General features: G+C 40.2%; 1 protein-coding gene across 1 annotated transcript; it reads right to left on the reverse strand.

Annotated features, from left to right (window-relative positions):
* Nucleotides 1-201: 201 nt before the first annotated feature.
* LOC103155157 (lipoxygenase homology domain-containing protein 1) lies at nucleotides 202-24,489 on the reverse strand (the record flags this gene model as incomplete). Its single annotated transcript, XM_016663324.1, has 40 exons — nucleotides 202-815; nucleotides 925-1,080; nucleotides 1,287-1,419; nucleotides 2,070-2,240; nucleotides 2,853-3,038; nucleotides 4,959-5,136; nucleotides 5,910-6,027; nucleotides 6,129-6,256; nucleotides 7,636-7,821; nucleotides 7,955-8,163; nucleotides 8,242-8,389; nucleotides 8,516-8,725; nucleotides 9,243-9,397; nucleotides 9,558-9,720; nucleotides 10,753-10,869; nucleotides 11,008-11,189; nucleotides 11,286-11,453; nucleotides 11,539-11,667; nucleotides 11,746-11,850; nucleotides 12,243-12,391; nucleotides 12,697-12,830; nucleotides 14,194-14,345; nucleotides 14,458-14,791; nucleotides 15,716-15,876; nucleotides 15,968-16,160; nucleotides 16,253-16,449; nucleotides 16,582-16,658; nucleotides 18,143-18,303; nucleotides 18,401-18,555; nucleotides 18,675-18,810; nucleotides 18,905-18,991; nucleotides 19,115-19,275; nucleotides 19,378-19,513; nucleotides 19,591-19,841; nucleotides 19,980-20,103; nucleotides 20,196-20,344; nucleotides 21,189-21,287; nucleotides 21,859-22,043; nucleotides 22,724-22,804; nucleotides 24,296-24,489. Coding segments are annotated over 40 exons (6,639 nt in total), but the record flags the coding sequence as incomplete, so codon positions are not given.
* Nucleotides 24,490-25,594: the final 1,105 nt, after the last annotated feature.

Here is a 25,594-nt window from a genome sequence, read left to right on the forward strand (position 1 = left end):
ATTCATTTGTAGTGGCTATAAAATGTGTACAGCTGGGGTTTATGGATCAGCAAGAGATCTAAACAAAATTGAAAATGTGCTTGAGGTGAATACAAAACATTTTAATCTTTTATAAAACATACATTTACAAAATTCACAGCAGGATATAAAAATGGCACATTCCGATTTTCCCTGGCCAAAGAAAGCAGAGCTTTTACATTCCCCCAGTTTAGTCAAATCTACAAATGAAAACATCATTCGTTCCTGAGATATAAAATGCACCCGAATGGTTTTGGTAACTTAATTTTTAAGGTAGATCCTTCTGCTTTTGGCCCTTTCAGAAATTAATTCAGAGTCAGTACTTTGGATAGAGCACCCTGGCAATCTGTCCGTCCGCTCTGTTCGTGTCCAGCCACTTCCCACAGAGGAAAATTGTGGTGACGCCATTGGCTGTGTTGGTGATTTCCACCCTGTCGAGCAACCAGCCAGGGCAGAGTCCTGAGTTATCGTGCTCCACTCGAACTCTCTGCAGATCACCCATGTCCAGCATTTCCACCACAAAGCGATCAGTCTGCCCCCGTTCAAAGAGGTTACGTAGCCTCTGCCGCAGTTGGCGACTGCCTGAGTCTCCGTTGGAGCCGTAGATTGTGATGAAAACGTTGGCATCTGTTCCCGCTCCCTTCTCGTCGCCTGTGATGATGATGATCTCATACTTGACGGGCACCAGGCTTCGAGCTTTGCTTGCGAAGCTCTCAACGGTCTTTGTGCACTCAAAGGTCAGGTAATCGTCCCTCTTCGAAGAGAGCGGGATAAGGGCATTGCAGCGGAAGATGTACCTGGACAGGAAAGGAAGAAAACGGGAAGTTTTTAGCTTACAAACAAACCAACCTACGAGTGTTAGTAGAAATCAAATGACTTCTAAAGGAGTTGTAAGAGTTCTCTTACTTGTTTCCAAGCTCCTTTTCAGTCACAACTACCTCCTCGACATGCCAGTAAATCTCTCCTTTCACTTTCTTCCCATCTTTGGGCGTGTGGCCCAGGCAGATGGCAGCAATATCACCCACATTCTTTGAGGAAAACTCAAATCTGTCAACATTTCCCCTGAAAAGGAAAAAAAAATGCCTGAAATTGATTGAAATCTGATCATTTATGTTAATGATTCAGTTTTGACATTGTACTATGATGTTATTATAGTAAATGGTTTGTTGTTCAAGTCATTTTTGCAGGTAGGATTAACCTAAGTGCAAGCAGCATAATGGAAACAACTTTACCAGGAAAAATGTCCAAACCAGACGGGAAATACTTACCTCAAAAACCTCTTCTTCTTTGAAGAGTTCTCCATTACAAGTTCTTTTGATCTGCACTTCTTCCCCTCCAGTACAATCCAGGCATTCTCCTTGGTTTCGTCTGTGTCTCCAGTTGTGACACAAATTTCATACTCTTTCAGAGACAAAGTCCAGAACAGAGTCACGGTACAATCTTTCCGGCATCTCCCAACAGAAACTTCATTATTTAGCTTTAAGAAACAACACACCTCACCCTTATTTATTCCCTGGATAAAGATGTGAAACACAATCATACTCTGGTCCAGATCAACCAGAGTCTGAGATTTTATTTTATGCTCTCTTCTGTGCAGTTTTTCCTTCAGGTTTTCTAAAGGATTTAGGTTTTGGCACTGAGGGAATTATTGCATTATTTCTATGTTGATGCACATTATGTTTTCAAACATTACCCTACTGATAGACTTGATGGTGACCCATTTTCAGATCAAAGCATCAAATTTTGTAAGACAAATATCTTGGTACTTCAAGTACTTGACAGTGGGAAATGCTTTTCTATATTAATCTATGTTCATCACATTTCTATTTTTCTATGTTAATCACATTAGACCCAGTGGCTGTTGCTATAAACTCCAACTATTTGGGCAAAGCACACAGTTGAAGTGTTTGTTGAACTGTTTAAACTTGTGATGGCAGAACAGAAAAGTAAATTTTTTTAGATGTGCATCCTAAGCAAGAGATGCAAAAAGTAACTTTTTACTCATCCTTACCAGGGGTATCATAAAGCATAAAGGGTGTATAATAGCTCACTTGTTTTCTCGTTGAGGTCTAAATAATCATTGTTTGCACAGGCCAGCTCTCTCATTATCTGTCCATCATCGCCTTTCTTGGAAAGCCAGCGGTCACAAGGAAAACGGAAAGTTTTGTCCATGAACTCATCCTTCACGTCAATGTGCTCCAAGTGCCAACCTGGAGCAATACCTGCAAAACGAGTGAAAAAGAATAAGTGAGAGACAGCAATTCGTCTGATTAACAGGAAATTAATTGACCTGTTCTAAGGTAAACATTGAAATAAGGTTTTTTTTTCTTAAATTATAATAAGGGTTCTTTTCTTTTCTCCCTTTTCCCTTCATTTCTTAAATAAAAACCACATCAAATATACAATCTTACTGGTTTATAAACCTTTGTTGATCTGAGATTTTTATCCTACAAAGGTATTTTTGGACAACAGATCCACTTTTTTAAAGGAGGAACAAACCCCTCCCCCCCAATACAATTAAATAAACTGTGGAATTACATATCATATTCACAAGAATTTTAATAATGTATGACATTTAATAAATTATGTATATTTTAGCTATTTATTAAATTGTAACCTGTTCATAAAGTAAGGCCTCATAAAATAAAGCTTATAGTGTTTTGCAAAAAAAAGAGAAAAGAAACATGAATTAGAAACAACAGAAATCACTCAAACGAAACAAGATCAAAGTCAGAACAATCAGATGTTCACTAAAGATTTCAGCTAAATCAGTGTCATCATTCCTAATTTAATCTTCCCGTTATGCAAAGTGACCATTTATCCAAGCAGCTGACCTGTGTTGTCGTGCCAAACTCTGACTTTGGAGAGGTCTCCCAGGCTGAGGATATCGGGGAAGCGAAACATGTCCACCTGCTTGCGCTCAAACTTGTTGGACTTGGTGGAATCCTTCAGCGCCAGAGTCCCCGTGTCACCGTTCTCTCCAAAAACGATGACCCACACGTTGGCGTCGGTGCCCGCTCCTGTGCAGACAGAAAAGAAAATCACACAATTATGAGAACTGTTATAAAACTGCAGAGTGGAGTGATTTTGTTACAAGTTTTATGGCATTTAAGCTTTGCTGCTTGCTTTCAATATATTTTCTCTCTCTTTCTGCAACGTGCTGAGAATGCCATAATACTGCCATAAAGTTGATTATATGAACTTATTTTAAATAAGTTAGGATCTTGTTTTCATAGTTCATGTGCAAATGTCACATCCCAAGTCCCACAGGCAATCAGAAAACATTTTCTGCATGCATGCTCCATTCCACCTCTTGTCATGTCATTTGCATGCATGTGGCTGTGTCTCCATCACACTGGCAGCTTTCTCTTCCCAGAGCCTCAGCATTTGGTGCAGGGCTGCATCCTAGTTTCTAGTAACTGCCAGAGGCAAAGCGGGGTCTTTTGAAGTCGGCTCAGACCTCTCGCTATGCTATCACATTGATCAGCAGTGCAACTGTGAAAATACTGCAGCCAGAAAACGTGGCGCAGGAGTGTGCACGACTACTAAACAGGATTTATTTCATCACCGTGTGGCAATCAAATGAATAACATCCCTTTTCCTGCAGAAAAACCTTCTGGACGAGGACAAGAAGCACGAACACCCAACTTAACCCCGACTTCTGATTGGAACTAAAGGGGACAGGATGAGATGTATTTAGCGATTTGTTAGCAGTGATCTCATTTACAATCAGAATATGTTATGTTTGCGGATGAAAGGGGGCTCAAAATCCAACCGCTGACAGATGGATCCCTTTGAAAGTGGCGTGAAAACAAATTGACACACTTGACAGATGAAACGTCCGTGTTAACTACAGAGTCCCTTGGGATCTTTCTGGCAGAGCTGGGGGGATGCTGGTGATGAAAGAGTTTGCCTGAGCCGCTCTCCTGAGTTTGAACACCCCGGGACTTAACCTGGCACTGACCCTGAGATGAAAGCCTGGCTGGATGGATGACTGCATGCCTGATAGGTAGACCTGAAATGGCCTCATGCGCTGTCTGCCTCTGAATCAAATCAGTTCTTCTTCCAACCCCCTCTCTCTCACGCGTGCTCGAAATATTAAAATAAAGAAATCTCCAAACAGATTCGTCTGTGGCTTGATTAAAATGCTGAGACATTCAGATCAGCGGCTTACGACTTGCAGCTTAGTGGATTTAAGGATGAAGTTTGTTAAATTAACAGCTCAATTATTTATTCATAGTTCGATATTTATTCAACAAAGATTATGTTTGATTCAAGTCACCACAATTAGAAAAGTCCAATTTAAAAGGGCCAGTATCTTATCACAAAAGAGTCATAAAACATGAAAATCACAAAAGTATCAAAAGTTAATCAATCACAAACAGCCTTTTTGAGCAAATAGGTACATTTATTAATTTTTTCTGACACCCTACTTGAAACAAAAGTATTACCATAGGTCTTATTTGGAACCAAACACGAAAACAGGAAACAGTTTCCTTGTCAACATAGACCTTTTAACCAGGAATTTGTTGAATGGATGTGGACTGGACACTTTTACTTCTCCCAAAGCGCCAATTAAGCAGGAACAATGGTTGAAACATCTGACATCAAATAGTTAGGGAATGGAAAACACTTTGTGTTTCTGAGTTACAACACAATTAGAATCCTGAATGTAAATGCAGGATAAAAGCTGAGGGGCGGGGTCGAACAAAGTTCAAGTCACAACGACAACAATTAGATATAACAGCGAGTAATCACTATTTGGCAACTTTTGGCTAATTGCTGGGGTGCCTTGTGCTTGCTTTTAATCCCACTCAAATTTCCTACAATTTCCTTACATTGGTAAAGTTTCCTTTGAAAAAAATATCAGTAATGACAGAGAACTTCAGGGAAACCTGCCACTCCTCCTGCTTTTCTTAATCTCTGATTGTGGAGTTCACCTGAAATGTCGCTCGTCTTGACCTGGATGATGTAGGTGGTGAGCTCCACCATCACCTCATCGTCCACCACAGCAGGCATCTCACAGATCACAGTCCTCTTGGGTCCGCGTGTCCTGGACAGCCACTCCTCGTAGGTAAACACGTACACCTCCTCTGTGCTCAGGTCGCGCATGATCACCTGGATTCACAACAGCTGGGTTTTAAAAATAATCTCGATGCAAAGCAGGAGAGGTGACAATAAAAATTAATGACGTCAGAGGACGTGACACCGGATTTTGTGATGGCACTAGAAAAAAAATAAAATAAAATATAATTAATTAATCTTTATAATAAATAAAGATTAATAACCAACACCTGGTTATTGGTAATGCATCAGTGTTTAATCAGGGATAAGCTATTACTAGAGTGCTCCATGCATGGATGATGAAATGTATCGTTGCAATGTCCTCTAAATATTTTATTGTTAGTGGAAGTGCTTTGCCCACACAACCTCTCTCTTATTAGCTCAGCTGTATGCACGTTTATTTGGGCTGATTGCTATTCTGGATGTTCGCTCGGTCAGCTGTCGAGTTCATTCCGATGCGCGGTCCCAGCTATCCGTAAAGGCAGAACATCTGCTTGTGATGCTGAACACACCAGGCTCTGTGAACGGGGCGAGTCAAGGAAATGCTCACAGTCACACTGCAGTTCCTGGCGCAGATCGACAGGGCATGGGATTTCTCCCGGCTGCTCTGCTGCCCCGCAGAGGCAGTGTTAGCAGGGAGAGAGACATTCCAACCTTTTAAAGCTGAAACTTCATGTAGATGGTAGAAGTGACCTCTGATGGTGTTTTGTCAGGGTATTGTAGTGAGAAACCTTTTTATTTTTTTTTCTACTCGTGTGCTAATGCACAGAACCTGTTGACATGTACGTGTGCGTATCCAGATGCAGGGCTTTGCACCGTGAGCTGACCTTGTCGAGGAACCAGTCGGGTCGGCTGCCGGAGCCGTCAATACGGAGCCTCATTTTCTTGAGTGGGGCTATGTCATCGATCTCCATGTTGAAAGTGTCTTCCTGACCGCGCTCAAACCTGTCCCCCACAATAAGCAACTCAGAGTGTTTTTTCATATTTCAGAGTAGAAAACGGGTGTAAAGATATGAAAAGAATATATATGTATATATTTAGGCTACCTGTCCTCGTTTTTCTGCAGCAGAATCTCTTCTGTGCTGCCGTTGGCACCGAACACAGACATGAAGATCTTGGTGTCCGTTCCTGCATTCTGCACATCTCCGGTTACTACCGTCAACTCATAGATAACCTGAAAGAATCGTAGTGTTTCACAAATCAGATAAGAAAACAACCCGATACAAGGTAGTCCATTTGAATCAGGATATTTTGTTTTTCCTCATTTAGAGAACTAAGAAATCATCTGTGGCATGGAAATCGGATGATTTTCATATTGATTGACCCTGATCAGAGACTCACGGGTTTGGAATTTCAAAATAAGATCTTTGAACTTACAATATGTGCTACCAGGTTGTACTAACAACACTCTTTAGTTAGATATCTTCAGTATCAGTATAAAATAAGAATAGAACTCAAATGTGGCTCGACGATGTAAAAGAAAGTGTTCATGAGAGCGCAAGGCTTTCAAAAGATAACAGGAAGGTTAAATGTAATACAGCAAAATTATCTGTTTTCCCGTTCAGAGTTCATCTTCTGTCTGCTGCAGAACATGCTAGATTTGGCAATATTGAAATCTAGTCGCTAAGACACACTCTCACGGGAAGCTAATTCAGACTCTTGGTAATAATGCTACCTACTCTAACTGTGCTAATCACAAATAAAAACAGCTTAAAATGGCAACCCTGTAGTCACGGAGTCCTTATAAAACAACATGATTATAAAAGTTGCTTTTACATCTTATAATCTAGCTCTAAAAGGGAAACTAAGTGACTACTGTTTTGTAGAGATTCTTTGAGCGTTTTAGCTATTAAACGAAAACATATTTGCGATTTTTTTTTTCTGTCTAACAGGAAAACAAATAAACACAGGCAATATGGTAAGACTAACAGTCATTTCTTTCTTGAAAGAGATAATGTCAGCCAAAGAGATGATCTGTCAAAAAAAAAAAAACCTACACCCAGTGGTTAATTTATGAGCCCAATGACTTTAATAGTCATTAATATGTAATTTAACTGTAAAGTATAGCCCTGCACCAAAAATTTATAATAAACTTGTCTTATCGCTCTTATAGGATTCATAAACTAATTATATTAATATATCTAAGACAGATAAAGTCTTTAAGGGTGATAAAAATCAGAACAGTGCTTTAGATACAATAACACATGGACAACCTGAAAATTTATTGAGTTATTACATTATATAATCTACTCACACTGCTGTACAAATGCATTTCTGTAAAGTCCTCATAATTAGAGGCTACATGACAAAAAGGATTTCCAAGGGATGAAATTATGTGCTTGAGGAAGTCTGACTGTAATATCATGTAGTACATTAGATTTTTCAGAATGGGTGTTTATTTTTAGCTGTTTTTTAAGATGTCCCTATTGATTAGAAACTAGTTATTCCTAGCTATAAATAATGCTGAAAATAAACAAACATGTTAAAGATTTCACAGTTTTTGATATGTGAAAGTACAACAGATTGAGTCATTTCTCTTGTCCGTTTACGAACCTTCTGGGTGATGGCAATGGCCTCTGCATCTAACACATTGAACACTCTGGCTGTCAAGCCGTCCCCTCGATCTTTGGCCAGCCAGCACTTGCAAGCAAAGATATATTTGACCCCTTTGGTTGGCACAGCAACGGCCAGCTCATCAACTAGCCAGCAGCTCTCCGGAGTGGCCCCATCATGGCCGAGCTGCGGGGAGGGGAAAGGACAATCACTTCACACAACAAGGCTGTATTTTTCCAGCACTTTGACTCATGTGTGGGTGTGCATGGGAGTGCCCGTTCCTCGGTGAAACTCTAAAAGCTTCACCCCCGCTACTCACCTCCACCTTTTTAATCTCCCCCACGTCTGAACCGTGGGCCTCGAAGCTCTCCAAGGAGCCAGCCTGAAAGCCCTTCCTCCCGTCAGGGAGATCGAGCCACAGCCTCTCCGTTTGGGCGTGATTGACCCCAGCGATGATTACATATGCCCTGCTGGTGGTGCTGGCATCCCTCTCCAGCCCAGTGCAGATGGAGACGTGGTACGGTATGACTGCAAGGCGGGTATAATACCTTGAGGATGTGACTGACCTCAAAATGAGATCATGATGAATGTGTGAATATTTCTTACTCGGTAGATCTTCTTCTTCTTCTTCTTCTTCTTCTTTGTCGTCCTCCCTCTTCTTCTTGCTCTTTTTGTTCATGTTACTATCAACACTGTTCACTGTCAAGGCTGAGGTCTTTTTACTCTTTAGGCTCTCTCTGACACCGTCATAATCCTAAAACACAAGAGATTAAGAAATACAGGCACAGACAAATGCAGCTGCTTAGAAATAGAAAATAACAGAGATAAGAGAGAAATATTTTTATCTATAACTATCGAGTCCTATGGCTGCGTCTGTTACCTTGACATAAAAGACTCTTTCGATGAGTCTGTCCTCCCTCTTCCTGGAGAGCCAGCGCTCGCATAAGAACAGGTAGACTTCTTCTGTGTCCAGATCGAACACCTCCACCTGGTCCAAGTACCAGTCAGGACTCACCATGCTGTTATCATGGCGGATTTTTATCTTAAAAACCTGCCCGAGGTCCACTGCTTCAATCGTGAACTTATCCACCTTGGAGAAAAGATGATGATGAATTACAAGCATGTATAACATATACAGCGCCTCACGAAAGTACAGCATTCCTATCACTTGACCTTTTCCACATCATTAAGATTTGATGGAACAGAGCGACACTATGCACGATGATGAAGTGTGAAGTTACAAGTTTCAAGTTTATTTGCAAATAAAAATATAAATAGCCACAATGGAATGGGTTTAATTTAAAGCATATGTACAGATATATGACTTAGAATGACCCAGGCTGAGTCCAGAACTAAATCTAACAGAAAATTAGTGGCAAGACTTTGACATTCACCCATCCCATTTTGACTGAGGCCATGAAAATCAGTCTGTATAGGGAGAAAAGTTGCACCTTCGATATTAGGAAAAAGGGTTCAGATTATTAGTCTTGTATGATTTTTGCACTGGTGCTTGTGGTGGTAACATGACAAAATGTGGAAAAGCTCAAGGTGTACGAGCACTGTGTGTCTTCTCTTCAAGTGTTGTAGCTAAGAAAACGTTTTCTTACAGATCCCCGTTCAAACTTGTTACTGTTCGTTTCCGACTTGCTCAGTTTTCTCTCCCCAGTGTCCCCCAGGTCTCCATAAATCGTGAGGAAGACGTTCGCGTCCGTACCAGAGCCGCTTACATCACCTGTCATCACTGACACGTTGTATGTGTGCGCTGTGGTGGGAATAACAGCAACAGAGCACATCGGTTTTGGCTATTTTCAAGACAATGTACAGAACAAAGAGGCAATTTACCATCTTTTGACAATGCTGTCATGACAGATTTATTAAGGGAAAGAGGCAAAGGAAAAAAAACAAAACAAGACACAACATACTCTCCAGGGCATCTTCCACTTCGACCTCAGTCACTTTCAGGCTGCCGTCTCTGGAAAGCTTCTCAGTGATGATGTCAGAGGGCTGCAGCTCTCGCACTGTTTCTCCGTCGTCTTCTGACTTGGCGAGCCATCGTTCACAGGGGAAGATGACGGTCTCTGAGCCCTAAACAGAATGAACATTATTACCACCAAGAATTTATCTTAGTATTTTCTGTCTGTGTTTTCAAATGTGTATTTGTGATGATAGTAAAACCACACTGTTGGAGCAGTGTCAGTTTTCCAGGTGAAGAACATCACCACCTGCTGACTAGAAACAGGAGAAGAAAACGCTGGTAAGTGGTAAATAGATGGGAAATGTGAGTCTACTGCGACTTTAAACAGAAAATAAGCATCAGGGTTGAATTGTGTTTTCAGTAGATCAGCTAGTGTTCACACTGGGGTTGGTCTTCATCGATCCTGGATTCCGAATTAAATTTTTTACAGGAATTGGAACCAGTGCTGTACATTTACCAGAACTGCCATCTGGCTATTTGTCCAACAAACAACATCAGGTTATGGCTGAATCCTCTTTTATAGCCTAATGTTAACCCTTGACCTCAGGCTTCGAATGGGGTAGGATGTCCAAAATGTTTCTGTGAAAGGGGAACTGCTAAGAGAAATGACTTTGCAGCCCTAAAACAGAAAGTTTTCCAGAGTCAGTCTTGGAATAAATGATTGAGAGGAACCTTTGCCAATATATTCATAAATTTAAATATTTTCTACATTAACATATTTCTAGTGGGCTGATAACCTGATAAATGTTTAGTTTGAAGTGTTGCACTATTTTATGTTTGCTATCATTAATTTAGGTTAATCTGTGGATATAATGTATTTTTTAGGTTATTATCTAATAATTAATTTTTACATCTAATTATTCTAAAAATAGATATTTTAAGCGTTGATTACCTTCAACGTTACCTTCACAATGACGATTACACAGATACACTATGAAAAGTCAAATTCTACAAGGTGAAACACATAATTTTAAAAAATTTTAATGAAAAATGCTACATTCATTCATTTATAATCATGCATACCTGCTTGACGCAACAATAATTAAAAGAAATAGTATTTTTCACCAGATGATTTGAATGCTAAAGAGTTTACTGGTCAATATAGAGTTTCCTCTATTGTTGCAGTCACGCTGCAGACGTACCTTTCCCTTCCTGAGCAGGCGTCTGATCTCCACTCTGTCCAGGTGCCAGCCCGGGTTGACCCCCCGGTTGTCATGGCCGATGCGGATCTTCTCAATTACGTCCCCTACATCTTCTAACTGCAAGAACAACAATACAAATTGCTCTTTTAAAGGAAGAATTCGCCATAGGCAACCATCTGCTTTCCAAAAGATAAAAAAAAAATAAAATAAAAATTCTGCATGTATTAATTTGTAGCTTCTCATATTTTAACGTACTTCAACAATAAACATGTCTTCAGCTCCTCTTTCGAAGTACATTCTCCTTTCCCTCTTGTTGACACACAGGGACTTCTGCTGAGTGCACACTGCGTCTCTTCCATACAGAACAAGAAAGACGTCGGCGTCTGTCCCGGCTCCGAAAACGTCGCTGGTGAAGGTTTTAATCTCGTACGGAACAACTAGGAACAACAAAAATAAAACAAATCAAACGTATTTTTGGCACATCCAAAAGAAACAAATTTCATACGAGTGCAACATAAAACAGTGAGTATTACATGGTGTGTAAAACTCTGTTTGAAGAGGGTTAGGAAAGAGATCCCTGACAATCGCCCCATCGTCTTCTCCTTTGTCCAACCAGCGGCCGCACGGAAAGCGTAACTTCTGCCCTACAGACTGAGCGTCGATCTCTACCCAATCGAGGAACCACCCTGCAGATCCTCCTCCTTAAAAATTCATCAATGTGAATGAACTTTGAGTTATTTGGCAATGTTTAAAAAAAGAAAAAAATATATATATATCTTAATGTACCGCAGTTGTCATGTCCAATGCGCAGCTTCCTCAAGGGTCCCAGGTCAACAGCTTCCACTGTAAATTCATCAATCATGCCTCGCTCAAACTTGTTTCTATGCGTCTTTGAGGCCTTTAGAGTAATTATACCTGCAGATATGCACAGAGGAGCTTAAATACATTACAATGCATGCAAATCAAACACAATATAATAGCTTAAAGCGTCACCTGTGTCATCCTTGGTACCAAAAAGGGTCATGAAGACGTTCGCATCTGTTCCTGCATATTTCTTGTCGCCGGTTTTTATCCTCACTGTGTATGTTGTTGACATGGCTGTAAAAAAAACAAAACAAAAAAAAAACAAGACAAAAGTTACTAAATAGGCGAGTTATTTCCCTTTTAATGGGTCTTATTGGTTCAGAATAGAATAGAATAGAATAGAATAGAATAGAATAGAATAGAATAGAATAGAATAGAATAGAATCTGGTAAGATTTATATGCGTCAACAGCAAAGTGGTAGGCAAATAGAGACGCAAATTAGAAATAAATAATAATCATAAAAATAGAGATGGAAGCTATGCAACTGTAAAGTATTAAAGATACATAAAAACAAAAGGTGACAAAAAATACAGTAATAAATATGAGATGAAGATCCTGCAATATTAAATTTTATTACGGTTTTGGTTGAACCATCATACTTTTGCTTTTCAATAGTTGTTCTCACCCTTCTGTTCCAAGCCAAGGGTCGCTTCAGAGTCGTCTTCATCTTCATCCCCCTTCTTCATGAAGGCTTCATCCACAGGGACCAGCTCTCTGGCAAGCTGGCAATCGTCTTCATCAACAGCAAGCCACCGTTTACATGGGAAAAAATACCTGCGTCCAAGTACATGATTTACTCCAAATATTCTCTAGATTTGTTCAGATTCAAAGTCTCCACATAACACTGGTGATCTTTTTTTTTTTTTTTTTTCAAAGTCAAGTACCGTTTCATACCACACAGTGGAGCTCTACTGACATAATATGTTTTATGAGTTGGCTGAGTTAATACTGTTTAATCACATCTGAGTGAAATATCCTAAATCAACACCATTTTTCAATATTGTGGTCTCAGATCAGATAACTCTGATCTGAATAGCTGAGTGGTCAGCTGCCCTCTTCCTGTTATCCCAGTGACTCACGTTGTGTCATCTTTGGTGTCCACGATTTCCACTCTGTCCAAAAACCAGCCGGCGCTGGCCTGGCTGTTGTCATGACGGATCCTGAGTTTCTTCAGGACCCCGAGATCAACTGCTGTCAGGCTGAAAACATCCTCCTGGGTCACACACAAGCAGTAGAAATATGAAAAAAGAGACTTTTTATTTACATTTTATCAGAAAATGGCATGTTAACAAATATTTATACCCTTCTCAATAAGCAAAAGATAAATCTTTACTGGAATTAAAACCTTCCTAATTGTTGATCATGCTTCTGCTGGTGTTTTGATGATTCATCTTCGGTGATAAACTTGACGTATTTGGGTTTGGAAAGCCTCCCTGTCACCACTCTGGCTGGGGCAAATGTCACTACTAGTTAGACGAAGCATGTCGGTAAAATTAAAAGATCACTTTAAACCTAAATATAACATGGGTATGAAAGTTTTTGTTGGCATTCTGTACTCTTTAGTTAATAGAAGTACGTGTAATTGAAAGTTTTTTTTTTTGTTTATACTCCTCAAAGCATGCATGAACTTTCAATTAGTAATCCATGACTTCCTGTGGCCCTGAGGCATAAACATCACTTGAAACAGAAGCACATTCCTCTTGGCCTCCATTCAAAAAGGGAATGAGGAAACCAGACCGGTCTTGCCAAGGCTCAAAGTGAGGAATATGGTGAAGGAGGTAAAAATCTTTGAAGCTCAGTTGGAGGACTGCAGCAAAAAGTGTCATCTTAAGGTCATCAAATGTCAAAAACGGCCACACTGTAAAAACAAAAATCCTTACCAAGTATTTTTGGTCCAGGTTTTGAGTGGCAATATCTCAAAACATGGGTATGAAACAGACACTTGGATACACTTGAAACAGACAAAACCAACTTACTAATAACTTTTTTGCAATATATGGGAGGTTCCTTTAAGTGAACGTGTCCTTAAGTGGAACTAGAACTTTTTTTTTCATTAATATGAAAGAATTATTGACATAAAACAAGTTCCTATTTCTTGCTGAAAAGTTACTTGCATTGTTTATGTTTTTTTTTTTTTGTCTTATTTTAAGTTTAAGTGTAGTAAGATATTTGCACTGGAAATCAGACAAAAATACTTGGTAAGATTTTGTGCTTTTTCAGTGTAGTGGCCTCTATCTACATGCTAACCAGTTCGTTGGAAGGCAAGTTTGGAAAAAAAAACAGTTTCTTGTCCACAAACACAAACAAATATAAATCTTTTAATATTCTATAGAGCAGAATAATGAAGGATTGCTCTCTGTGTGCTAAAGCTTTTAAAGTGTTATAGAAGAAGTACAATTTTTTAAAAACATTTTAAATACAGGCTACAATTTTGAGAGAAGATATATTTTAACTCAATTGGATCATAAGTACAGGAGGAAATACATTAATCCACTAGAAGTGGTGACCGTTTTCCTTGACAACAAAAGTTGAATTAAACTTAATTTTAAAATCGAGTTCCACCGAACAAAACATACCTGTCCTTTCTCGAATTTATTCAGGTGATTGGATTTCCTGAGCCATCGCTCCCCTGTGTCACCAGTCTCTCCGTAAATGGTGATGTAGACTTTGGCATCGGTCCCGGCACCCCACATTGTCCCAGTGTATACATAAACCTCATAAGAGTTCACTGAAAGGAAAACATAAGTAAGTCTTTAATGGAATGCAGTGGCTAATTAAAACACTGCCTGTCAGGCTTGACATATTAGTGAGTGTGCAGATTACAGTCATGCTCCACTTACTCTCCAATTCCTCGTTGGAGTCAGTCAGCAGTTCAACCACAATCTCCCCGTCCTCTTCGTCCCGGGCCAGCCAGCGGCCACAAGCGAAAGTAAATGTCTCCACCACTTCCTGCAGCTCCTCAATTATCTCCACCTCCTCCTCTTCTTTCTTTTTCTTTTTCTTGTCCTTCTTCTTGTCCTTTTTAGTCGTCTCTTCTTTCTTCACCTCAATCTGCACCATGGCCATCGTTAGCCTCTTGATGTCCACCATCTCCAGAAACCATCCGTCTCCGATGCCCTTACCGTCGTGGAAGATTCGGATTTTATAGATTTTCCCGACATCCAGAGCTTCAATCTGCATTTTAGGGAAACAACAGTATTTGAAGTATGAATGTATGTGTCTGAAATGTTTTTTGTTTGTTTGTTTTTTTCAGTCTAAATGCACCTTTTGCTGTGATTGTAAGAAACTGCATCTAGAGACTGAAGGTTTTTTTTTTTCTCATTCTTTTTTTGCAATTTGGCCCATCATAAAGTTTTATGTGGCCCAGAGACACATAAACCTTGAAAATAACTGTTGTCTGTTTAAACAATATTTTGTCAATTAAATAACAGCAGTTTTCAACAAAAGAAGATTAAGACCACAGAAAAAAATAACAATAATTTTCTTAGAATTTTGACTTTTTTTTCGGAATTTTGACTTTTTTCAGAATTATTCTGACTTTAATCTTCTAAGGTCAAAAGTCAGAATTCTGAGAAGCAAAATCAAAATTCTGAGGAAAATAAGATCAAAATTCTGAGAAAAAAATGTGAAAATTTGAACCTTTTTCTCAGAATTTTGACTTTATCTCAGAAAACTAAAGCCAGAATCATTATTTTTTTTTCCAGTGGCCACAATCTTTTTCTGTAGTTTTCATATATATGCTGCCAAATTACATCAATCTGAAATGATGTTCAGTATTACTGAATCTTAAGAAGTACTCGTTGAGTGCAGAGGTGGCTATTTATTCAAATTTCAGAAGTTTGTTAGTGGGTTTTATCAGTACATTTTGCCACAACCGGCCTTTTGAGGACATTCATAAGAAAAATACGTTTGACACCCTTGCTGTAGCAACTCCCATGTGTGCACATCTCTGCTTTCAGATTTTCACTTTTCTTTTTTTTTTTTTAAAAGAAAAATTATTGCAAACCCTGTGATGCATTACTGAGATGGTAGTAATTCAAGATGAATATTTTTGGAAGACACAGTGAACATTAACATATCTTGAGGTTTAACAGAGACCTTGAAGATTTCAGTGGTGCCACGTTCAAAATTGTTGGAGCGGCTTTCCAGGGCGAGGATTTCAGTTTTCCCTTCATCTCCATATATCTGACAGAAGACATCGGCGTTGGTCCCGGCTGATCGGATGTCACCAGTGACCACTGTTATTTCATAGTTGATCACTGTTAAAGAAAAGGTGTGAGTTCACCATGACAAGTTGAGAAAAAAAACATGTAAATAAGAGGGACATACTTTGTTTTATTTTTCATTTACATTTTTCAATTTCCAAGACCTCGCTGGGATAGATTTCAACCTCCACTTTGCCGTCTGCTTCATCTTTGCAGAGCCAGCGGTGGCTCGGGAACATATACTGCATCCCGTGAACCGGCACGGAAATCTGCACACTGTCCAGAAACCATCCGGCTCGTAAGCCTTCGTTTGTGTGACCAATCAGAAGACGGTTGATCTGCACGTACAGAGTAAAATTGATGAAATACGGGGATTAGCTTCAAATAAAGTGCCCGAACGTGATTTTTCTCCGAGATACAACACACTTGCCTTTCCAATGTCATACGTATCAAGGGTGAAGATGTCAGTTCTTGCCGTCTCAAAGTAATTCCTGAGGTCATTGTCTGAGACGGCCAGGATCACTTTGTCAGTGTCGCCCTTCTCACCGTACAGCTTCACGAACACTTTGGAGTCAGAACTGGCACCGTTCACGCTGCCTGTCTTGATTGCGATGTGGTAGCCGACATCTGCACGCAAAATGTTTCATTGTTTATTCAAATTTTAACACAAATGTTAAATTATTTGTTTGGTGTTTTTTTTCTTTTTCTTTTTTTTTCAATGAATGGGTTTGCAAAAAAAAAAATTCCGTAGTGACTTACTAAAGAGACGCACCCCGTCTCCAGCTGGAACCAACTCACGGATAATCTGCCCGTCATCTTCATTGCGATCAAGCCACCTAGAATAAAAACCATGTTATATTTATCTGAGAAATATATTTGTTAGTACATTGTTGTCATGAGAATGACTTGAAATAAATCACTAATATTAAAGAAAAAAATTATATAACAAGACAAACACAAAATCAAGGTAATACAAAACTTAACATGAAATGTATACATGCAACAAAATGTATATCTTTGTCTTATGGAAGCAATACTTACCCAGCTTTAAACTTAAGGCACAATTTAAACATAAAAAAAAATAAATATTTATTACAACCAAAGTTTGTAGTCAATTGTGATAATGTGAGTTTGACTGGATAAAATAATTGGCCGCATAAAAGGAACTCCAGAAGAATCACGAACATGGCTCTTCTGTCTCATTACTTCGTCTTAAGTCTCCCAAGCCGTCTCTAATGAGCAACACAGACAGGCAGGAAGAACACTTTTTTCCTCGGGAAGTAACACTGCACCCAGCTTTGCGGTTGCACTCCAGTTACAGAACGAGAGAGCTGGCTGGCTGCATGCATTTAGTGTCCATTTGTAATGGCAAGGCCATCCAGCTCTTACCTAACTACTTAAACACATGCCACTGGAAACCTACTGACCCCAAACATGGGCAATTTGCATCAGTAAGAAGACTTCTAAAAATGCCAGAAGGATTTTAGCCGTCTGACAGCTGGCTTAGTGGTCTTTGCACAGAACAATTAGGATGTAAACATGTGAATTATTAAAAAAATATTTTATCACTTTCCTACATGTAAAATCATTTTTACATTTTACTGAATATAAAGATTAAAAAAACATCAACAATTCGCTGCTTATTTTCTAACAGTCCGAAATATAAATGCATTAAGGCAAAAATCTCCCAGGTCTTAGGAAACCCAAGCAGCCGCAGACCGTAACATCACCACACCGTGTTTGAATGTTATTGTTTTTCTAAAAGGCTCCGTTAGTTTTAAGCCAGATGTAACTTTCATCTCAACAGTGCTCAGAAATGTTTCCCAATGGTCTTGGAGATCATCAAGATGACATGGCTAAAGTCATTAAAGGGCTAGCTGAGGCCAGTGAGGTCCGCAGGGCCTTAGAGGCAGTTCTGGGCTCTTTTGTGACCTCCTGGGTGAGCCATCTTGTTCTAACGTTGGTCGGCCAGCCGTTCCTGGGAAAGTTCAGCACTCTTTTTTTTTTATTTAACAAAACTATCTTTGTCTGATATCAAACTTGATAATAAATTGCAGACGAAATCTATAACGGGTAAAGATTTTGTTTCTTAACCCTGTATATCAGGTTAGATCCATTCTAAACTAGTGTGTAGTGTGAATGCCTGTGCATGAACTGTGGCTCCTTTGCTCCCTCTTTTTTCTGATCCTTGTACCTGAGTTTAAGTAAACTGAAGTAAATCCAGCAAAGACCTTAAACAGGACCTGAGACAGATGTAGCATACATGCTAAGATTTTCAGTTTACAGCTCAAGATGCTTCTTGTTGAGAGTATCGTCTTGCCTGAAACATGGGAACTCAGTGGCAGAGGACTCAGGCTGTCCCTCCTCTCTGACCAACACCTTATCAAGATACCAACCACAGCCTCCACCGCGGCCGTCGTGACCTACTCTGACTCTCCGCACCTGGCCCAGGAAGACTGACTCGATGAGGAACTCGTCGTGCTGCGGGCAAAACAAGGAGAAAATAAAGACTTAAAATATGTTTCACAAAGAACAAGAACGTAAATTTATGTGAAATTTAGGTTAATCGTTTACTCACGTTTCCCTTTTCAAATTTGTTGACGTTGTTTTTGCTCATAAACATGAGACGCTCTCCTGTGTCACCCAAGTCTCCAATAACATTGAGGAACACGCTGGCATCGGTGCCACTACCACTGACGTTGCCAGTGCAGATTGTGACCCGATACTTTATCACTGAAATGAAAGTATCAGGAAAGAGCTGGTGTTGCTCTAGGAACAATTCACACCGTTCCTGCCACACCGTACTTAAACACTATATATTTTAATAACTGGGGAATATCTTGATATCTTACGGGGCAGCGGCTCATCAATGAGTGCTCCTGTGGCGGGAAGTTCTCGGACAATCTCATTGTCATCTTCATTGATGTCCAGCCAGCGGCCACATTCAAAAGAGTACTTGTCCATGGTTAGAGTCTTGAGCAAAGTGACCTGCAAAAAGTCTCGTCTGTCATCAAGCTCACCTTTTACTGCACTCTGGTTTGTGAACTTCCTTCACACAACAGAAAGAATAGTCGTGGCTCACCTTCGCTAAATGCCAGCCAGCAAATGGATTTCTCTTCTCATGCCAGATCCGCAATTTTAACAATCGTCCCATGTCCGGCATTTCGATCTACAGAAATCCCCCCCAAAAAAGTTAGGTATAAACAAAAACATTAAAATCGCCTCCTAGGAACATTTTATGGATCAACATCTCAAATAAACCAAATAAAGAATGAGACGATCCCAGATTTACCATGAATTTGTCAATCTGTCCTTGTTCAAAGCTATCTGAATTGTTTTCCAGTTTAATCTCATCTGACTTTCCTTTCTCTCCATAAATCTGCAGAAATACTTGGGCATCTGTGCCGGCACCTTTTATGTCTGAGGTCCAAATCCACAAGGACCATGGGTACTCTGGCGTGAATAAAAAGAGTATTATTCCAACACAAAATTTGTATAAAAAGATTTTTAAAAAAATTCTACACAGTAAACACTATGATTTATTTTTTAACTCACTTTTGTGTTTTTTCTGTCTGAGCGAGACCATCTCATACAGTTCCCTCTCAATAAGTCCGTCTCCTTCATCCTCATCCAGCCACATCCCACATGGAAATGTTTGCTCAATGCCAGTGAACGGACAGTATATCACCACCTGCAAGCAAAATGGCTGCTTAATGGATAAACCACGCTGCTACAATCAATCTGTTACCAATTAGAAATGTGTAGTACCTTTTCACAGTACCACCCTGCACCAACAGCACCGTTGTCATGACCGATGGTGACCCTGCTGAGAGGGCTGATCAGTTCACAGATCTCTACATTGAAGATGTCAATGAGAGCTCGCTCAAAGGCACCACCTTCTAGGAAAATTTTGCCACTGTTCTTTAAGCCCTTGGAGCCATGCATGACCATGTGGATCTTGGAGTTGGTTCCTGCTCCCCTGATGTCACCAGTCATTACTTGAACATTGTATATAATCCCTGAATAGGCAGATAAAAATATAAAATTACCTTTTTTGGATTGAAAACATACTCTTTAAATGGATTTAAATAGGAATTTATTTGATGGTTCATGCTTAAAGTGTAGCAAACACAAGTTGATGGCACTTATTATCACACCCATTGGTTGCATTGATCCAACCAAGACGTCTCTCTGTATTTTGCCGTCATCTTCATCCATGGCAAACCAGCGATTCACCGGAAATTCATATATTTCTTTATTCCCCATATCATCTATGACAACCTGCGATGTAAGGAACATTAAGCACAATTAGCAGTTTTTGTTTTTTGAAGAAGTGCACATCTTTAAAACCACAACTTCATCCATCTACATGCCTTGTCTAGAAACCATCCGGCTGAGGAACCTCTGTTGTTGTGACCGATGGTGATTTTTCTAAGCCTTCCCAGGTTTGGAGCCTCTATTGTAAACTTGTCCTCTGAACCACGTTCAAAGTTGTCTTTGTCACTATCCAGTCTTCTTTCCCCTTTCACATTACAAAATATGATTAAGAATTACAGAGTGAAACTTCAAGACACCCAAGAAGTTGCAGTTATTGAAAGTGAACTGCTGAATAGATATGATTTTGAGCTTCATATTGGACTGATGTTGAATCTACATAAGTTTGATTCAAGAGGTGAAGCACCAAGAAGCAACAGTTCAATCTAGATGTTAACTAGTGCAACTGGGGAGAGAAGGTTCTATGTCCTTAAATTTGCAAGGTTCATAGAATAACAGAATAGGTGGCACTTGGAGAGGAAGTGCTCTAAGGTAGCTGCTAAACTATCCAACCATCCAACATTCCTTGCAAAAGCATTATACAGCATTAAACCAACTTGTCACGATTAAGTGGAGTTGCATTGTGGGTTCACATGAGTCTGGGGCTATTGTGTCGCTTGGCATACGGGGTATACCGATGCACAGCTGGCCCAGTGTTGAAGCCAATGTGTACATGAAGGCATCTGAAGGTCCATGGCTACCCAGCTTCTGTCATCTTTCCCCAATCAAACCTGTGTGGCATCAGCTGAGACATCAATTTCATTCCAGTTCTGATCTCTAGGATCAACACAGTGGGAAAACACTGGAGACAACAGCTGTAAGACTCCATTCCACAGCAAACTGTGGCTTGTATCCAGGCCAGAAGGAGAGCCACACTCTTCTGACATGGAGCATGCCGCCATCTCTATGACCCAGTGGATCTGGCATTTCAATGACTGTAATACAGATTGATGTGCGCTATCTTTTAATTTCCACCACTATTCCTTTGTGTTTACCTTTTATTACCAGTGAGTGCATTTGAAGACCCAACCGTCCTGTGTATTCTACATTACCTGTGTCACCATGTTCTCCAAAGATATTCAGGAAGACATCGGCATCAGTCCCACTTCCTTTCATATCAGCAGTGAAAACACTCACAAGATACTTATTTACTGCAAGACAAAAAATAACACATTAGGCCAGAAATGGCTTGTGAAAATCACTGGAAAAGCCTCAAATGCAGTTTCCAATCCACAGTGGAGAATACTAAATTGCTCTATTCCCTTTCTTAAGGTTCCTCAAATATCACCTCTGAGATGGTTTCCAAATTAAATATTTATAACTCTGGGTGTGTATTTGACAAACAGCTGTGTTGCTACGACTGTCTCTTTGCAATGCTGGACTTGATTGTCATTAGGTGCTAAAATGTTAGATCGCATTACGGCAGGGGTCACAGGGACCAGTTTTACCCGAGGACTACACTGGGATAGCATTCAGTTACAACCTGAAACTATAGGACGGCCTGCAGACTTTCAGGCAGAGTAGTGTCTTCCTTGTCAAACACATCCAATTACTACTCAGTTTTTGTGGAAGGTTGCCTCATCTTTAAAAATGTATTGTGCCCTTTGTGAGGCTTCGGTTTACATTTACAAATCACTACTACGATCCACAACTTTTCCAAACAACGTCTTTCCAATTGTAATCGCTTGTTTTGTGGTTTTGTAAGAGGAGTTTGTGGCCTACATTTTGGGACATCCATGGGGTTTAGACTGCCCAGGAGATCCCTGACGAACAGGTTGTCACCCTCCTCCCGGCTCAGCCAGTTGTTGCAGGGGAAATAGAAGCGCAGATGGGGCCGGATCATGTCGGTCACCACCACCCTGTCCAAGAACCAGCTGGCGCTCATTCCCGTGTTGTCATGTTCAATTCTAGAGAAAACAAAAGTCCGAGTTTCACATTATTTGATTTGCACACTCTAATCGTCTCATCACATGAGATAAAATTTTACAGTTTAATACTAAACAAGGCTATTAATTTCATACAAACCCAGTTGCTAAGCTACAAATCTGGTCTTTCTGGAAAATTGAGAGGAAAAATACTGTTGTTGAGAGAGACCTCTAAGAAGTACCAGTTGCAGCTGGTCACAATTCCTTCATATAAAATGCATCCAATTGTTAGCCGAGTGGTCTCCACGGCAACAGTGATAGCTCTGCTCGGTGATGATGGTGAGACGAGATGAAAAGTGTTTGATGTGATTGCTCTTGAACTTGTAGAGGTGGTGATTTTGCATGTTTAGAAATTTGGGTTTCATAAATCCTTGCCTGATTCAGTAACTTGTGTGGGCTGGCTGTGACGTAGCTCTGCTTCCTCTTCATCCACTCATAACAACAGATGGGATTTAACCTTTTGTCACTGGACAAAATCTCTTCATGTCCAACAGATAAACACATGCTTACATTCTGCATGGTTTATTTAACCATGAAGCTTACGTTCATTGAGCTGCCTACAACTTGGAAATTTTAAACATTTGATCCAATGATGGAAACAACTCTAGTGTAGCAATGAAGAGAGGTTTTACAGTGACTTGCATTTTCATATGATACAGTACCTTAGCTTTTTAATTGGGCCAATGTTTTGTGTTTTGATGCGGAAAACATCCGTCTTATTCTTCTCAAATGCATTCCGGCTTCTGTAAATAAAAAAAAAAAATTAAAAAAAGTGAGAAAGTATTAAAATTTGTGAGAAATCTGGCATGAGCAACTTCCATTATTTAATCCAGTGAGATTATAACAGACAGATAAAGGAACTGATCTCAGAATCTGTAAAGGGCATCACCCCGGCTGATCTGGCTTAAGGGACGCCTGTGGACTGATGGTGGTATGATCTGAAACCTTCCTCAGGCTCTCACGCTTCACCCCTCTCTCCTTGTTCATGTGTTGTACTTTTGCCCCTCGCAGAGAGGAAACAGAGTGTGTGAGCACATGAAATCCCCCTCTAACCCAAGACTGCGCATCAGATGGCCTCTTATATCTGTTGACAGATTCCCTGACAGACCCACATCTGTCTTTTATTTTTTTGCTTTTAATGTTACCCCGGTAAGGCCAAGGATTAAGGTCATAAACTGTCAACAGGTGAACTTGTGCCCTCATACACCATTTCAAGTTGCCCGCGGAGATGAAAAGGAGACACTGCAAACTTTGGAATTCATGCAATTTTAAATCTGCTGTAATCACACTGAATTTCCAAAGAAGTACATTCTTAATGTGCCTTGGAGGCTTGAAGAGATAAGCATCTCCCTTGCCCGTATTGTGCTGCAAAGTGTAAACCTATCACGACACAATACAGGCAGGACCAGACGCATATCGGAGTAAGGTGAAACTGCTAACTAAGCCAGAAGTTTATTGTGTAAATACCAGAGGAATCAAAGGCATCTTTGTCCAGTATTTTATCAAATTAGCTGTCACAGAGTGTGGACATACTGAATACAAGTCACGTTGATACATACTGAAATGAATGAATGGGACCACCACAAGGTGTGGATGACATGATCCAGAGTGGTTGACAATAAGCTGTGTGTGTCCTGTACGCTGCCAAGGTAACTCTGTCTGTCAGTCAGCGTGAGTGGAGATAAAAGCAGCCTGCTGCTGATAAGATCCCCTGGAAGTCATTTGATCATCTGCATAAATGACATCGTGGTCTTCTTTCATTCCTTTGAGAATGGAAACGAAGACTAGCCATGTCACATAGTTCCTCCTTACTCCAGATATTCTGAGTCCAATAGTTGTTTTTGGTTGTTGTTGTTGTTTTTCTTTTTACATCTGTATGAAGGAGAGATTCCTGCTTCACAAGGAAACCATTTAGTCTATTTTCAAATGTCAAAGTTTTTAGAATGACCAGTGGAAAGTTGAATAGGAATTCTCTCCCATACAGTCTCATATTCACAATACAAGCAAACAAAGGTACAGAATGTTAACCATCTCCTTTTGTAGACCAGTTAGCAAGTACCTCTTTTCTGTGCTGAGGAATTAGGGAAAAACAGAAAACATTAAAAGTTAATGATTCACTGTGAAAATATGCGAGACCTGTAAACATCAGTAGTTATGTACATTAAGCATGGTCTTAAATCAAAAGGTGGAATTGTTGGGGAAACATTTTTATTTAGCACCATAATTATACTTACTTGCTTGCCAAGTGAACCTTGGGTGAGACGCCAAAGTCTCCAAAGAGGGTGACAAAAACATTGGCATCAGTCCCAGCTCCCTTTACATCCCCTGTGACTGTAACCACCTCATATACTGTAAGAAAGAGGAGACAGGATATTAAATACGACAAAAAAAACAAAACACTCCCTCTTGTATTTATGAGAATCCCTGACTGAAGGCCGGAACCACCCCAAGTTACTTAGCTGGAGCAGTAGTTTTACTTTAGCTAAAACTGAATTTAAGTTAGTTTAGTTTTACAGCACCAATTCACGACAAAAATGTTATCCCAAAGCACTGTATAGCATGAACAGGGCCACTAAATTTATAGAAATATGTGATCATCTCTCTCCTGATGATGGAGGCACTATGCAGAGGAAGTTCATTCAGCAGCTTTGTTTGAGATTTTGCTCTTATGTTCATCATCCTTTACTCCATAGATTCGAGTTCAAATGTAGAACCAGTAAATATTTGGTGTTTGACTTCACCATAACAAACTGGGCTAGATCTTGTATTGTTTCCAACGATGTTCCAATCCATTTTTACAAATAAAGGCACCATAAAACTTTAATGTTTCCACTTGAGGAAGAAAATGTACACCAGCCTGGAGGGGGCAACAATCACTTTTCTAGTTAAGTACCATATCTAGCCCCACACTCTAGTGCAGATTCCCAAACTGTGGGGGGCGCCCCCGAGGCGGGGCGCCGTGTAATTGCAGGGGGGGGCGCGGGAAGCCGTCTGGATGGAAAAAAAACAAACAAACAAAAAACATGAACGCTGTGTGCGCTGGGTTTTTACCTTAGAATGCCCAACTCTCTGTTATTTCTATGTCGGTTTGATACAGTAGGGGCTACACTTCCCATATCTGTGTCCTCTGTCACTTTTATCAGCAGTTAAAACTGTTTAATCTGTTGTTAACATGTGGTAACCTATTTTTCCGAGCCGCTTTTAAACGCAACATGAGCGCTACGAAGCTCGCGCTGTTCGCAGTGAAGGAGACCTGCTGCTGCTGTGCAGAGCCAGAGGCGCAAAAAGTGGGTATGCAGCGTATGCAACGCATAGGGGCGCAGCACCAGAGGGGGCGCCAAAACCCCGTCTGGAGGGGGCGACTCGCCGATTATGTTTTCCCATACACTTCAGCGCGCCTCACGCTCCTTCACCTCTCGCACATAACGAGGTAAATGTAGCGATTTTTACACTTCACGTATCATCGCCTCGGGGGGCGCCGATTTTCGCATCCCCCTGATTAATGTGCAGTTGCGCCACTGATTATAGACAGC

This window comes from Poecilia formosa, unplaced genomic scaffold (assembly GCF_000485575.1).
Source record: "Poecilia formosa unplaced genomic scaffold, Poecilia_formosa-5.1.2 Scaffold414, whole genome shotgun sequence".
In the NCBI taxonomy this organism is placed as follows: Eukaryota; Metazoa; Chordata; class Actinopteri; order Cyprinodontiformes; family Poeciliidae; genus Poecilia; species Poecilia formosa.